General features: G+C 33.3%; 1 protein-coding gene across 13 annotated transcripts in view; it reads right to left on the minus strand.

Annotated features, from left to right (window-relative positions):
• LOC131152983 (endoribonuclease Dicer homolog 2) overlaps positions 1 to 16,310 on the minus strand; it is a 34,554-nt gene that overhangs the window by 14,576 nt on the left and 3,668 nt on the right. For all 13 annotated transcript variants that reach the window (XR_009136138.1, XM_058104975.1, XM_058104974.1 and 10 more), the window contains exons 5-18: positions 14,074 to 14,208; positions 13,164 to 13,248; positions 12,984 to 13,048; positions 11,871 to 12,011; positions 7,405 to 7,533; positions 7,196 to 7,325; positions 6,980 to 7,073; positions 6,560 to 6,755; positions 6,309 to 6,469; positions 5,712 to 5,930; positions 5,282 to 5,508; positions 4,192 to 4,463; positions 3,666 to 4,096; positions 3,477 to 3,580 (exon numbers count right to left, since the gene is read on the minus strand). Coding sequence is in view for 12 of the 13 variants with exons in the window: in XM_058104975.1 (XP_057960958.1) it covers positions 3,477 to 3,580; positions 3,666 to 4,096; positions 4,192 to 4,463; positions 5,282 to 5,508; positions 5,712 to 5,930; positions 6,309 to 6,469; positions 6,560 to 6,755; positions 6,980 to 7,073; positions 7,196 to 7,325; positions 7,405 to 7,533; positions 11,871 to 12,011; positions 12,984 to 13,048; positions 13,164 to 13,248; positions 14,074 to 14,208 (2,389 nt within the window). In the remaining variant the exon portion in view is untranslated. The remainder of the gene's footprint in view (positions 1 to 3,476; positions 3,581 to 3,665; positions 4,097 to 4,191; positions 4,464 to 5,281; positions 5,509 to 5,711; positions 5,931 to 6,308; positions 6,470 to 6,559; positions 6,756 to 6,979; positions 7,074 to 7,195; positions 7,326 to 7,404; positions 7,534 to 11,870; positions 12,012 to 12,983; positions 13,049 to 13,163; positions 13,249 to 14,073; positions 14,209 to 16,310) is intronic.

A 16,310-nucleotide genomic window follows, 5' to 3' on the forward strand; every position in this document is an offset into this window, starting at 1 on the left:
TGAACTAAAGCAAGTTTGGTGACCAATCAATCTATTAGAACAATCCATACCATACATCTAAGTATATCCCTTAGCAACAAGGCAGGCCATTAGACAAGCCATGGAACCATTAGGATTGACCTTCACAGCACACGTCCAACGAATACAGCCACAGACAGTTGTAGAGTACAAAAAGAATAATAATATGAGAGATACAAGAAATCATATCAAATGAAATCGTATCAATGTAAAGTAAGGCTATAACATTGATATCTCTTTCAAGAACAAGAATACCCCAAAAAGATATATTTTACAGAACAAAGATACAACTAATCCATTCTTGGACTTAATTGATAGAAAAAGGACATAGTCAAACATGCAAAGAGGAAGTGAGAACAAACGAGCCTTTGGGAAGAGAACTAAATAGAGTATTTTACCACCAAGGACTGAAGACGACATTTATTGATGAGAGAGCAAGCAATGAGCACATCATTAGTCTATTTTAAACTTTGGGGATATTTAGCTTATAAAACAGGGTATGAGTGAGGTCATGAATATTCATATTTTTCCTCTCTGCAACTCCATTTTGTTTTGATGTGCTGGCACAAGAGGACAGATGGACTATACTAGAGTTACTCATGTGGTTAGGAAATTGGATAATAAAGTACTCCTTAGCATTTTATCACTATGAAGTACCCTGATCAGTACATTGAATTAAGTCTATATTTGAGAATAGATGGTACAAAACTTATTAAACAACACAAAATGATCTTTCAATAAATCATGCCAACTCATCCTAGACTAGTCATTAACAAACATAACAAATTATTGAAACCCAACTTTATTGTGACATGACTAGGAGTCTAGGACCCACAAACATGAAAGGGTTAACTGCCTATTTATTGATTTGGGAAGCGAAGGAAACACAATGGTGCTTTCTGACAAGACTCGCACTCGATATTAGACACCGTTAGATTACCACTTTAAAAGCTTAAGTTATTAGGTTGTGGGCCAACAATGTATATCAAGATTTAACACTCCCTCGCATGTGCAGCCCGATGGCATGTGGAGAGATAAACACACAATAAATAACATCTAATATAGGGAATACAACAATTTTTTAAACAAAACATAATAAACATGGGCAACAAGACCAGAACCGAGGACCTCCTAGTAAGCAGCTCTGATACTATGTTAGATTACCACTTTAGGCCGTTAGGTTGTGGGGCAACAATGTGTATCAAGCTTTAACAGACAAAAAACTTAAAATGTGAACCGGCTGTTTTGATTTGTCAAAGAATGACAAAAAAGGCAGTGGATTTAAAGTGGTGTAGTAGCAGCAATGCATTCAATAGGAGGAGAAAGTGACTCAAAAGTAATAGAATCAACTAGCCTCACATCTTGTGCCAATTGTCTTCTTTGTTTTTAGATCCTGAATAACAAAAGACTTCGGAAATAATCCTAAAAAACAGTTTGGCAACCTCACAATCTTACCAACGCAAATGAGATTAAAAGAGGATAAAGAAATATACAAAATAGATAAAAGAGAGATTTGAGAGAGTGGGATTTTCTGTTCCTATCCCCTTAATTGTAGGTAGGTTTCATCACATTGGGGGCAAAAAGTAGTCAGTTACACTTTCTGTATGATAGTGGCAACAGAATTGTGGATCCAAGGACTAATGGAAAAGATGCTGGATGGCATGTAGACTATAGGACTACTGTTAGAAGGAAATATGTTATTTCAGTAATTAGATTGTGTAAGTGGGGTATTTTAGTCCTTAAATATTTTAGTTCTTATTAATAAATAAGAGGCAGACCTGGAGCTGTATGTAAAAGCTCCAGGAAAAACTGCCGATCATTTCTTTCTTCTTATCTTCTTCTCTAACCTTGTGTTCTGTATTTTCTTCTTTGGTTCTTCAATTTATTTCAAATTTACATTGTATCAGAGCAGTTTCTCTGAACGTGATTAATCTGACCTAGTACAGCCCTTTCTTTTTTTTTTTTCTCTCCTTTCCTTAAAGGAGAGATTTATTTAGGGTTTTTTCTCCTCTCAGCTGTGAGCTACTCTAGTGGATCTTGTGTGGCTTGTGGTAGTTTTCTTGTGTAAAGAGAGCACCCTACTGTTTCTTGCAGACTGCTGCTGCTGTTTCTGATGTTTTATCTGACTGCTGTTCCAGTGATGATACTGTTGTGGTGTTCTAGCTGCTCTCCTCCATCTCTGAACTCCAAGGATTATGAAGAGTAGATGAAAGAGAATGACATATTGCTGGTGTGGTTGTGAAATAGCATGGAGCCACAAATTATTGTGAAACATGGTGTTTCATAGAACAGTCAAGGACCATAGAACAGTCAAAGCCATGTTAGGTGATCTTCATGGAAGCTTCTCAAGATAAAATCAAGCTCGTGTTTTTGATCTATATGAGAAGTTCTTCAAAAATGATAAAAAAGGTAGGTTGATTAGTGAGTGCTATAGAACTTGGAAGGGTATGTGGGAAGAACTCAACATCTAATTTTTCTTTCTAATTTTCTGATATACATACTTCTCTCTTTTAATGAATCTTTGTTTTTTTTTGGGGGGGGTGGGGAGGAGGTTGATCATAATAAAATCACAGGGTTGGTCATTGGTTTTTAACTAGTTGAAGCATGGGGCAGGTTTATGTAATTTTCCCTTCCTTTTTTTTTTTGTTTTTTTTTTTTTTGGAGAAGTATCACTTGTCCAAGTCAAGGATATTTTGGAATAGAAAGTTATTTTATCATCATTCCTAGAATAAACCAAACATGGGAATACCATATCCCCAAGAACCTATCACTAATATACTTTAAAACAAAACATGGGAATCCTATATTCCCAAGAATCCTGTATTCCAAGTATCTAGATCTTCAGGAAGCATAACACCAGAGGGCATCTTAGATGACACAAACCAGAAACCACATTGTTGTCAAACTAAAGAATTTGGTCACTTAAGAACTGACATAACTCTTTGGCATTGATGTTGTTAGTTCTCATCATGGTATTTCTCTATCTCAAAGGAAATGTGTTATCGACCTACTATTTAAAAAAGTTACACTAGCAGCAACACATACTCAAATGAATCCAGACACAAATGTTGTGGCTAATGAGTTTCTACATGATAGAGGACTGGCCGCAAAACTCAGTTACCTTATAGTTATTTGACCAAATATCTCCTCTGCAGTAAGCATTGTTAGTCAATTTCTCAATGCTCAACGAACTAGTCATTGGGATGCAGTTGTTTAAGGCATCTCAAGAGTGCAGCAGATTGTGGTTTGATCAATGGAAATCACAATCATATTCAGGTTGAAGATTATTCTTAAAAGACAGTCAATGGGATTCAGGTTGTTGTTAAAAACGCTGACAAATTGCTTACCACATTCTTTGTTTAAATCAGCAAGTTAAGATAAAAGAGGATAAAATTAGAGCAGCTATTAGGAAGTAGTAAGAAGAATCTAAATTTTAAATGGAAAAGGATAAATCAAACCTTTATCTTTCTTCAGTCTGCCCCTCTGCAGGTAATTTTGCACTTGAAAGACGGGTCTTCCCTTAAGCAGTGACTCATGTTCAAAGTGCAACTCAATTCCATGCCTATAATTGAATATTAAATTCATTTTTTTTTTTTAATGAAAACAACAGCAATATTAAAATTCACTTAATAAACGACATTACTAACCGGGATTCATAGTATTTCTTATATGTAATAGCTTCTCCATTTCTCAAACTCAAAAGTGAGTTACCATCCAATTCATAAAAAAAACCATCGACGCAATACACACGGCTATTGTGTGGGGTGCACACCACACAATTCTCAAGCATGCAGCTGCAGAAAATACCATTCTTTGTCTGCACCATACGAGCATAGCCTTTTGGTGATAGACAATTCTCATGATTATTAACATTGTCAGATGAAAGCAGCACGGATCGGATACATTTCCAATCAATAATACATTGTTTCTCGTGTGAGCTGGCTGATGGGAGCAGAAGATAATCAATGATCTCATTGTTTTTTATATGAAACTCACCAAAAACCTCCTTCAGTTTATTCAAATCACGGTTCAAAAGAACTCTAAAAAGAGTGATTTGGAACTTTCTACACAAACTGACCTGTAAAAACAATTTTTTTAGCCAAAAAAAATGTATATTTGTTTTTAAAAAACAAATAATTGTACATTACACTAGAAAACATAGCCAAAACTCACATGCTCAGGACTGAGATCGATGAGCCCTACATATTTCATGTGCAATGCCACATGACCCCTATCAGCTTCTAAGTTGAACTTCAAATTTCTAACATCTAGCTCCAGCTCACTCCTTACAAGAAGTGCTATGTCACGAACTGGGATATCATACTGAAACTTCCTCTCTAACTCAATCACATAGCAATGGTATTTAATCATTAAATTGTTAGAACAATAATTCACCAATTCAGGAGGGAAGTAAATGACTTTCTCATCATCATAAGGCACATTTCCTGCATATCAAGCAAATGAGGACAGTTAAGCAACCACTTTACCTAAATTAGGGACTGTTCTGTAGCATTCCTGTTTTCTATTTTTTGTTTTTGTTTTTTAGTGTTGTGTAGTGAGAAAATGTAATATGAAAATGCATTTGATTACATTGCTAGTTTTCTCTTTTTGTATTCGGTTTTCAGTTGTTCTCGTAACAACTGAAAACCAGATTTTATGGTTTTCATTTGTAACAGTTTTTTAATATCTTAAATTAATTTTTGTGGATTGAATCATTCATTTTATACATAATTTTTAATTAAAATTAAATAAATGAATGTATGAATTAGAATAAAAATATCCACAAATTTTCTAAAAATTAAAAAAATAAATCAATCAAAAAATATTTTTACTATTTTTCAATTGTCATGTATAATAGGATTGTTCTTGTAACATTAAAAGATGAGTTTTGAAATACAATAATTAAGTAAAAAAAAAATTCTAACAAAAATATTTTAAGTTTGTATTTTTTGTATTTTAATTATTTGTTGTCTGATTCAAGGATATTAATGAGCACTTGTTCAATTTGGTTTTTAATTTGTTTCAGTTTTGAAAATATAAACCAGACTGCTAGTTTTTTGGTTTCTAGTTTTTCATTTGTTGTTTTCATTTTCATAATTTTAGTGATACTGAACAGTCCCTCAGTTATTACGTAATCAGCCAAAAATGCATATCAAGCTTTAACATTTTTCCACACGCACAGCTCAATTGCATATGTGGAGATAAATAAGAAAATTAAAAAAAAATTCAAAAGCATAAATAAGAGGTCATGCTTGAAAGTTACCTAATTCTTGTGCAGCAGCTTCTTCCACAACAATCTCAGGTACAAGATTATCGGTTAAAGCACCAATCTTATGAAGTTGCCTGCATGCTTCTAGGCACACAATTTGTTTCAATATATTAGTATTGCCTTGTGCATGAACAGTTTGTATTGGACAGCTCTTGGGAAGATATAAAATGCAAGTTTTCATCTCCTCATTGATGACACACCTAGGACATGATTTAAAATACCTAAAAAAAACAAACAAAAATGAGAGAGAGAGAGAGAGAGAGAGAGAGAGAGAGAGATGTCAGGTCAGATTAAAAAATAGTATATCTGTTCACAATCCAACACTAGAAATAACGTAAAAGAATTGCAGAAGAAAATACAAAGCAAAATGTAAAAGGAAATGCCAAAAAATAAGGAAGAAAAAAAGAGAGATCTAATATCAAACCTATCAGAAGGGAGCCTTGAACAGTAGAAGTGAATTAAAGCAACGCTTGAACTCAGGGTCACTATTGCTCCTGTACTTTTAACACAATAGAATTCATTATCAAGCAAAGCATTTTCAAGAGGTGCACAAGGAGTTGAAGAATGGCGCAGGGATTCCTCTCTCATAATTTCTCCACTGGAAAGATAGTTCTTTACTCGAGAAAGTGAAGCCTCATCCCCACTACAAGAAAAATGAGTCAAAAAAGGGAGGGGGGTTAGAAGAAAAAGAAATAGTGTAGAATTCATCCATTCCACAAAAAACAAACAAAAGTCATTTTCGAAGAATTTTTCCAAAAATTCAAGCTGTCATGTCACATTTTCCCAAACTTCTCCACATTTTTTCTATCAACACTTGAATATCCACTGAATGTTCAGAGGGAAGGTGTACAATTGTTTCTAAGATGTCTTTCCTCCACCCTCCCCCCCTCCCCCCTCGCGGCCAAAAAGACATAGAGAGAGAGAAGTAGAGGGAGACTATTAAACATTTTTTAAAAATAATAATAATAATAATAATAAAAGGTTTCTTGTCATGAATCATGAGGAAATGGCAGAATTCTACCTTTTCATCATCAATAAATAATCTGAGTTCTGCACTCTTGCACGACCACGGGACTGTATAAAGCTGCAAACATTGGCGGACAGATCAAATCTGATAACCAAGTTGCAGCTTTGAACGTCTAAGCCTTCTTCAAGAATTGATGTCGCAACGATGATGTTCACCTGCAAATATCATTCCCATATTCAAAAATGGCAATTTATGACTGTTAAATTAACACAAACCTGTGACAAAAATGAAAAATATAAACCTACATCGCCTTTACGAAATTCCTCAACAATTCTATTTTGTTGTTTCCTTGTTTGGGACTGCAAACCTGTGTTGTTTCCTGCTACATATTCTGTCTTCCAACCACTTAGATTCACGAGCAGCTCACTCAATAAGTCCTTGATTGTAACAGCTGTGATAACCCTTTCCACAAATATTATACATCTCAAATCTTTCATAGAGCTGCTTTGAAATAACACAGAGAAAACTCATCAACATGAAATGAACCACTTCTGAAGAAGCCAGCAAAAATAAAATAGTGAAACATAGATGAAACAAACAGTATCAGCATCTCCTTTTTTACTTGAGTTGTATCCCCTCAGTGCCCTTCAATGCATATCTAACCTTACTAATAAAAGATTGAAGAAAAAGGAAATTGAGCTACAAAGGAATGAACGAATGCAAACCTGTACTCCATGAGAGACTCAATCAGTGCAATAACTTTAACACTTAGGAATCCCCTGTCCATATCATCCTTCATATTACCACCAATTGACCAATCTGAATTTAAAGTGCAAGAAGACAAAGAAGGCCCCACAAAAAATATATATACCATTAAGAAAAAAAATAAAATAAAAAAGAGAAAATATAATAAAACTTCACAATTTTGGGGATAGAAATACCGGAAGGAATATAATTTGAGAAAATCTTCAACACACCCTTGCTGAAATCCTTAATAATTGTCTCACCAAACAAATCAAATTGACCCCAACAAAGGATATCAGTTTCATCAGTGGACAAGGACTCTGCAGCCTATTAAAAAAACACAGGTATTTTGTTCAACATATCCCTATATAACAATGAGCAAACCAAATTAATATTTGAAATGTACCTTTAAAGCCAACCAAAGTCCGAGCTCATTCAAACAAAACATAAAAGTACAATATATCCTCGATATTTTATTCTTCACAGATTCCACAGCAGATTCCTTTAGACCCAACTTTTCCAGAGTGCACTCATGCTGAAAAATAAATTTTATATTTTCAAAAAAATAAATCAACACTGTAATATATATATATATATATATATATAAATTGATCATAGAGAAAAATAACCTTTAAAAGTGGACGCATTGGAAGGGATAAATAAAAGTTATGAGATGATACATAGAGGATATGGATATGGAGACAAAAATGAGCTTGGGAAGAGGATCTTAGACTTCACTATGTCATATAATTTTAGTATAATGAATACTTGCTTTAAGAAGAGAGAAGAACACTAAATAACTTTTAAAAGTGGACAAAATAGAAGTCAAATAGATTTTTTTTAACTAGGAGGGTAAATTGTTTATCATGCAAGAATTGTAAAGTTATTCCAGGTGAAAGCCTAACCACACAACATAGAGTCTTAGTGTTAGATATATGTATTAAAAAATGGAAGAAAAATGATAAAATAACTCAATGTAAGAGAACTAAGTGGTGGAACCTAAAGGGAGAAAATATAATAAAATTTAAAGATAAAATTATCAAAGATGGGGATTGGACTATAGAGGATGGGATAGATACAAATATTGTATCTTTTTGGAGTAGATTAGCAAACTCTATTAAAAAGATAGCAAAATATATTTTAGGTGAATCAAGGAAAAGATTTTCGAATAGCAAAGAAAGTTGGTGGTGAGATAAAGATGTCCAAAAGGTCGTAAAGGCCAAAAGAAATTTGGTATAAAACATGGCAAAATGTAGAAACATGGATAACTTCGAAAAGTATAAGGAGGCGGGAAAAGATGCAAAAAAGACCGTTAGTGAAGCTAAATACAGATTACTTAATAGTTTGTATGATAGATTAGATACAAAGGATGGGGAAAGAGATATATTTAAACTTGTTAAAGTTAGGAAAGGAAGAGTAAGGACTTAGGAAATATAAAATGTATAAAAAGTGAGGATGATATTGTCTTAATTAAGGACGAAAACATTAAAGAAAGATGGCGAAGTTACATTAGTAAGTTGTTTGATAAAAACTAAATAGAAAGCTTAAACTTAGATTTGACAAATGAGGAAAAGACTAAAAATATGAGATTTATTCGCAAAATTAGAGTTAACGAAGTTAAGTTTGCACTAAAAACAATGAAAAATGGGAAAACTATAGGACCAAATAACATCCCAATTGAAGTTTGGAAATGCTTAGGTGATAACGGAATTATATGGTGTTATATGGTTAACTAATTTATTTAATACAATTGAAAAAACTAAGCTCCAAATGAATGGAGGAAAAACACTTTAATACCTATGTACAAAAATTAAAGAGATATTCAAAATTGTAATAACTATAGTGGAATTAAACTTATGAGTCATACGATAAAACTATGGGAAATGGTAGTTGAACAAAGATTAAAGTTAGAAACGAAGGTCTCATGCCTGGGAGATCTACCATAGAAGCTATATATCTTTTAAGAAGATTAATGGAAAAGTTTAGAGAAAAGGACTTGCATATGGTATTTATTGACCTAGAGAAAGCATATGATAGGATACCTAGGGAAGTTCTATGGTGAGTTTTAGAAGAAAAAAAAAATGGTGTATCTAGTAGGTATATTGATGTCATTAAGGATATGTACGATGGAGTAATGACTAATGTAAGGACTATAAATGAAAAAACTAGAAAATTTCCAATCACCATAGGTGTACATCAAGGATCTACTTTGAGACCTTATCTTTTTGCTCTAGTGATGGACCTAAAGGAACTTGCGGAATGGCCATAAGATCCGGCTATACGGTTAACAAAAAAAAAAAATCTGATCATGCAAACCCTAGTTACGTGATTAGGATTATACCTACGAGATTTGTTTGGTTTGATCCTGAATCTGCAAGTACAAAAACGAGCTCTTGAAGACGACCAGGAATCTTCTACTGTATTCCTTGAACGCGCTTTACTCCTGAGAGAGTGGGCTCGTAAGCAGCTGCTAGGGTTTTCTTCTCTCACGAAAATGTCTGCCTCTATAAGAGTTCGCTTGTCTCACCCTAACTGTTGAATGGAGCATGTGTATATAGGCTACGGCAGGGACCTCTGGGCAAATATGACTAGGACTTCCCATGTAATTAAGAATTCCTAATCCAACCCAAATTCATCCTTAATTACGTTAATTATAATTTATACCACTAAAGAATTATAATTGCATTCGAAATTAAATTTCGAGTTCCTATTATTAAATGCTTATTTATCTCCCCATGCAAAGATTACAGATACCCGTCTATTAATTTAAATTACTAACAATTTAATTAATTGACATATTAATTCTCTGAGACCTTCCACTTAACTTATTTTATGTGTCGAATTCAAAATCCACCTGTAGGGTTTGACACAATCAAAACTTATAAGCTTCCTCAAGGGGGTATCATCAATCCCGATACCGATACGTGGATTTCATCAATAACAAATGTTCACCATACACATAATGTCACTTTTTTTTTTTTTACCCATAAAGAATCTCACTCTTCTATGAATCAAAGTAATAAACACTATATGCACGTGTCCAATAATCATATTAGTATTAAAAGCATTCATAATAACCATGACATATTAATTGTTTTATATAGTCAGTATAAAACAATTACCCTAAGATGATCATGTTCAATACACACAAAGTGTACTAGTACAAGGAGTTGGAACTGTACCATTCCCAATAGTCAAGACAGACCTATTAATACCTTGTGCTACAGTCCTACCAATGGTGTGTCCAATTTCATTTAAGACTGTGAACAATAAACTTATATTTTATAAGAACTGATGATCTAATATTCTGTGTATAAGTCGTACTCTACACACTAGATCACTATAGAATAAAAGACACGCATGCATAATCATTAAATAAATAATGTCAGGACCAACTGACTAAGAGTATTCAAAATGAGATTCCATGATGTATGTTGTTTGCAAATGATATTATTTTAATTGATCAACCTAGGAGTGGAGTAGAGGCTAAGTTAGAATTATAGAGAGAAACTTTGAAATCTATAGGCTTTAGGATAAGTAGAAATAAGATAGAATATAAGAAATGTAATTTCAGTAATAGTAGGAGGAATATTGGAGACAAAGTTAAAATTGATGATGAAGAAATAAAAAGCCCTTGTAGATTTCGATACCTTGAATCTATCATGCAAGCTGAAGGAGAAATTGAAGATGAATCAATGCATAGAGTTAAAGCAGGTCGGGTAATATGGAGAATTGCTTCAAGTGTGCTCTATGATCGTAGAATACCCTTAAAATTAAAAAGGAAGTTTTACAGGACGACTATAAGACCAGCTATGCTATATGGATCATAATGTTGGGCGACAAAGAAACAGAATATCCAAAAAGTAAAAATTGTCGAGATGAGAATGCTTAAATGGATAAGTGATATAACAGTGAAAGATAAATTAAGGAATGAACATATTCGCGATAAGTTAGGTGCCTATAGAAGATAAGATAAGGGAGAGACAACTTAGATGGTATGAACACTTGCAAAGTAAGCCACATGATGCGTGAGTGAGGAAGAGCGAGTCAGTTATTGTGAGGGGCATTAGAAGGGGTTAAGGTAGACCTAAAATAATTTGGAAAGAGATAGTAAGGATTTAATAGCCCTAAGTCTGTCAAAAGAAATGGTCTATGATCGCATAAATTAGTGGAAAAAGATTCATAAAGCTAACCCCACCTAGTGGGACTTAAGGTTTGGTTTTGTTGTTATTGTTGTTGTATATATTGGTCATAGAAAGATGCAAAACTAGCCTTTTCTGAATTTAACTGAGATCAAGCATGGATTAAAAACAATCACCATGAAAAGGAATAGAAAAGTTAGTTGAACGTCTTTCGAAAGCCATGAAGCTTAACACCATGGCAAAACTCAACAAAACCATGCCTTACACACAATTGGCCACAAGAATCTGGCATAATCTTCCATACAACATATGGATAAATCTCAAAATAAATCGTCAACTGCATAGCTTTCTCACTAACTCAACCAATATGTTCATTTCTTTTCTGGGCTTCCCCATTTCTTCATGTGCCTCAAGGTCTAAAATTTAATTTTAAGATCGAAGAACCACACAGTGGAGGCAAAAAAAAGAGGTAATTAGCAATGCTGGTATCTAATTTGACAAAATGCATACCATGGTTAACACATATAAATTATGCTATCAAAAACACTCTAAAGTAATAATTAGAATCAAATTTGTAGAGGTATAAGTAAAAAATATTGAAAATTCAACATAGAAATGATATGGATAACAAGATTCGAATTGTGCAACAATACGTCAAAGTATGCAAAGTTTTCATGATATTTCAAGGACTATTTAACGCAAAAGAAGAATACAAAGAAAATGTACAAACCTTTATCTTCAAAGAGTTCAAATGGCTTTCCAAGCTCTCATTCAAGGCAACTGGGATATCCATGTGCTTATAAATTTTCCACTTTGTATTTGAAAAAGGTATAAACTCAGCCAGTACAGATTCATTAATACATGTGTACACCTTAAAAAAAATAAAAATAAATTCCTATTAGAAAGATTTCACGACCAGTATCATGTAAGAGCATAATCGTACTACAAGATTTTCTTTTTCTTTTTTTCTGGAATATGAAATCATACTGTAAAGAATTATTAAAAAGAAATGAGACAAGATATTAAATACCAAATATATAGGGGAGATAAAGATAGCCAAAATGAACATCAGAGTTGGCTAAAAAGGTAAAGTGCAAGCCGCAGTTCAACAAAGAAAGAGGTATGTAGTAAAATTTTAATTTCAAAATTTAAGTTTCATGCTAAAATTAATTAAACCTCCTTTATATTTTTCATCGAATTGCTGGAATGGCACATCCAAAAAATCCCACGAAGATTTCCATAATATTTGTTTTGTTTTGTTTTTTTTCTTTTTGATTCGTGGAATCTTGTGTTCAACTATTCAAGACACCAACTTAGGATGTGTTGTAATACACCAAACTACACCATCCCTTCAATTCTAGATTACCTCTACTAAAGAAAATAGTGGACCAATATTAAACAGGATGAGTCATATCTACCACGATTGCTATTAACATATGATAGGCATAGTGATGCAAGGCCTATGTCCTTGCACACAATGGATAAACCCCAATAACCTGAACTCAATCCATAATATTCAACTCTGAATAAAATCTCCTATAATCATATGTTTATAGGCCTATTATGCTTGGGAGTTAAGCAAATAAAATAAAGAAGCCTAAATAAATTAAAATACTACTTTACTAGTCGCTAATGATGAAAAATCTATTAACTTATGTTTTCTGACCTAAAAAATGCACTAGAAGAAAATATCACAAAACACAAAAATAAAAATTACAAAAATAAACTCAAAACTGAGAAATTGACTACAAATGCCTCTATCGTGCTCATACCATGAAATAAGTATGCTATCGAGCGAGTTTATGTGTAGAACAAACTTAAAACATAGAAATAGAGAAGCAACCTTTGAATTCATAAGATTCTCGAGGTCACAAATACTTTTCCAATAAGCATCTGGTGAGTTTGGCCCTAGATCAGGAGAAAATAAGTGGTGACAAGTATAAAATTCTAAGATTCTTGACGTCCAATATCCTAATTATATTAAATTGGTAAAATTTTGTAAAGCAGGCATCAAAATTTATACCTTTTGACTTCACAAGTGATGCAGTCATCCCTAATATCCTAGGAAGAAGATGCTTTTCAGAATTCAACTTCCGGTGATAGAACTCCTGCAGATGCAGTCAAAGTCTCAAATCTGAGATTATTTGTTAACAAAAACATAAACAAAAAGATTTTACTACAGACATAAATATCCATATAATTGGGCACGAAAAAGCTGTCAAAGTTTATGATAAGTTCACATTAAACAAGCAGCATAAATGAGAGTACATATTTCATTAGCTTGGCATGTCCACTTGAACAAGTGCAGTGAACAAATATAAATCAAAGCTCTATACTGATATAAGTTAGTTTCCATGAACTCTCTTTAGGTTATGATATTATATACATATGACAAAGATGATCTTCTGGATTTAGAAATTGCCGATATATCAAGTTTTAAGCAATCTACCCCCATAAATCTCCCATATACAATTTTGAGAGTGCACAATGACACAACAAAAACAACAACAAAACCAAACCAAGCCTTCAGCCCCAGTAGATAGGGTTGGCTACATGAATCTTTTTCTGCCAATTCACACGAACCCATTTTAGGAGTTCAAGAAGATTCATCTAGTTGGCAAGAATAAAAAAGAGCCAAGCCCAATTGATCTATCAATGTGGCGCGCAACAATTAAACCTTGTCTCAGTATCTAAATTCAGAAATACAGGAAAAAATTATAAAACTTGTGTAACGAATCAATGCATTTTGACCCAGAACTTCTCAAAAAGAGCCAAAATATGTCTCAAGATGTGCAACTCATATTCTCGGTAAGATTAAGCCATAACAATCATAAATTACTGAGAAAATCAAAAGACAAGCAACTCAGCACAATTAAAAGGATCACAACTTTAAATTCTTCATACGATTATTTTTTATATTAAATATAACTCACCATCATAATGCACGCATAAGGGTGTTTACCCCTCGCATGATGGCACTCATCAAATATTAAAAGTTTAATCATCTCCAGTTTGAAAAAGCTGTGCCGTAGACCATTAAGCAGAATCATGGGTGTCATTACAAGAACCTGAAAAGGAAAAAATCAAGAGTTATTGTGCATTACAATAATTCACAAGTTATTAAGACAAGAATCCTACATAAGGAATATGCAGTTGAACCTAACCATGTCCCAATAAAAAAAAGGTAATAATTAGGGTTACAGACAAGCCAAACTGAGTGGTAAGCTGATTGATATTGATTTGGCTACTGAAAGTATGTTTGAACTCAGCTTGAAATTGATTCAAGCTTCATGTTCAAGCTCAGCTTGATAAATCACAAGGAGGTGGACATTGGTAATTAGCATGAGTTTAATTGCTTTGATTGCTACCAAAGCCAAATCAAGTTCAATCTCAAACCTAAGCTCAAATCTCAAGTCCAAGCCAACCCCTACACATGGTTTTAAATAAAGGCCGTCACATAATGTAACAAACGTTATATAACGGAATTTCAAGGCCCCGACATTGATATAGACTGCTATAGCAGTGAGGGAAAAAAATCACGGCCGTAATGGCCGTTACACTTCTGTAACAGGCCGTAACAGGGGCCCCCAAGGGTGGCTCAAGTGGTGAACTCAAGGCTCTCTTGGTTAAATGACCAAGGTTTGAGTCTTGGTGGCTATGGCTTTCCATTTGATATAGTCCTTGATATTTAAGTGGAGAAGCATAAAGGGGCAGACCCATTATCCCGGTGGATTATTCGAGTGTCCAAAGGGCCTCAGACACCATCATTACAAACAATAAAATAAAATAAAACCTTAACAAGCGTTACAGGCCACTACACCCGTTTACAAATCATTCTCTGCTGATAGCCTTAAATATTGAAAAACACCTCATTTGCTCCTGATTAGTCTGAGTTCTGCTGCATTTCTCCCTCTACCAAGGTCATCAGCTTAGATCCAGTGATCTATGGCTGCCAAAACAGAAATTTGTGCTTGAATCGCCATATGAAGGTGATCTACAGCATCCCCTTCCCTTTGTCTGGAATTTTATCCACTTGGGAAAAAAAATTGTTGATGTTTGAAGTGATTTGGGTAGATTTGAGTAAGAAATCAAGCTAGAAACTTGGGATTTGAATAGATCCGAAAAGGATTTGAGACTTTGAGCTTCAAAGAGGATTTGGGAATGGAAACGCAAGCCCTTTGTGTTCGTGAGTTCCTGAGTCCTGACTTCCTATGCATGGGTTTGTCTACTGCCAGCATGTACATCTTATCCCACCCCACTTGTTTTTTGCTAAAGCAAGTTAAGCAGCTTATTAGCTTAACTAATTATTTTTCTACTTATAACTTAAGCAAGTCAAGCTTAAAAGCTTAAGTGCTTAATTAATTAACTTGCTACTATAGCGTAAGCTTATGCAATATTTATAGCTTAACTATTTCCACTTATTACTTAGTACTTAGTTACTCATACTTTCAATTGCTAATTTGCCATGCTTATAGTTTAACTAATTAATTTGCTTAATGGGCCTATTGCCTAATCTCCAATGGCCTAAATTGCTATGCCTTGTTATTAATATTTTGAATATTAGAATTTAAAAATTAAAATTGTTAGAAAATAAAAAAGAATATGTAACTACAGTATTAAATACAATGAAACTATTGTCTTAAATTGCTTAATAGGCCTAAATTGCTTAACCCCTAATGTCCTAAATTTTTATGCTTAGTTATTGCCTTATCGTTATTTTGAATAGTAAAATTTTAAAATTAAACTTCCAGAAAATATAAAATTATATGGAACTATTAAATGTAGTATTTCACGTACTAATACTACTGAATTTCATGTGTATGCATAATTGTATATTGACTCATCTTATGTCTCTATTAATTGTTTTTTATTTTCAATTACATTTCCAAATTTTTTAATCATTAAAGCAGCGGAAAGTATATATATATATATATATATATATATGACTTTTCATGTAAACAATAATAAAAATCATGTTGCATATTAAAAAGTGTTCCTTGGATGAATAAAAGTGGTCAAAATTCATTAAAAATCATGTTTTAAAAGATTCCATGATTATTCTTCAATTTTTGGCATGGTTGTGCATGCATGAAAAAAGTTCATGGCAGCTGCAACCACTTCCTGTTATGTAGACGTTACCTGCAAATGCAATTTAAAACCATGCTCCTAC

The sequence above is a fragment of the Malania oleifera genome, chromosome 4 (assembly GCF_029873635.1).
Source record: "Malania oleifera isolate guangnan ecotype guangnan chromosome 4, ASM2987363v1, whole genome shotgun sequence".
In the NCBI taxonomy this organism is placed as follows: Eukaryota; Viridiplantae; Streptophyta; class Magnoliopsida; order Santalales; family Ximeniaceae; genus Malania; species Malania oleifera.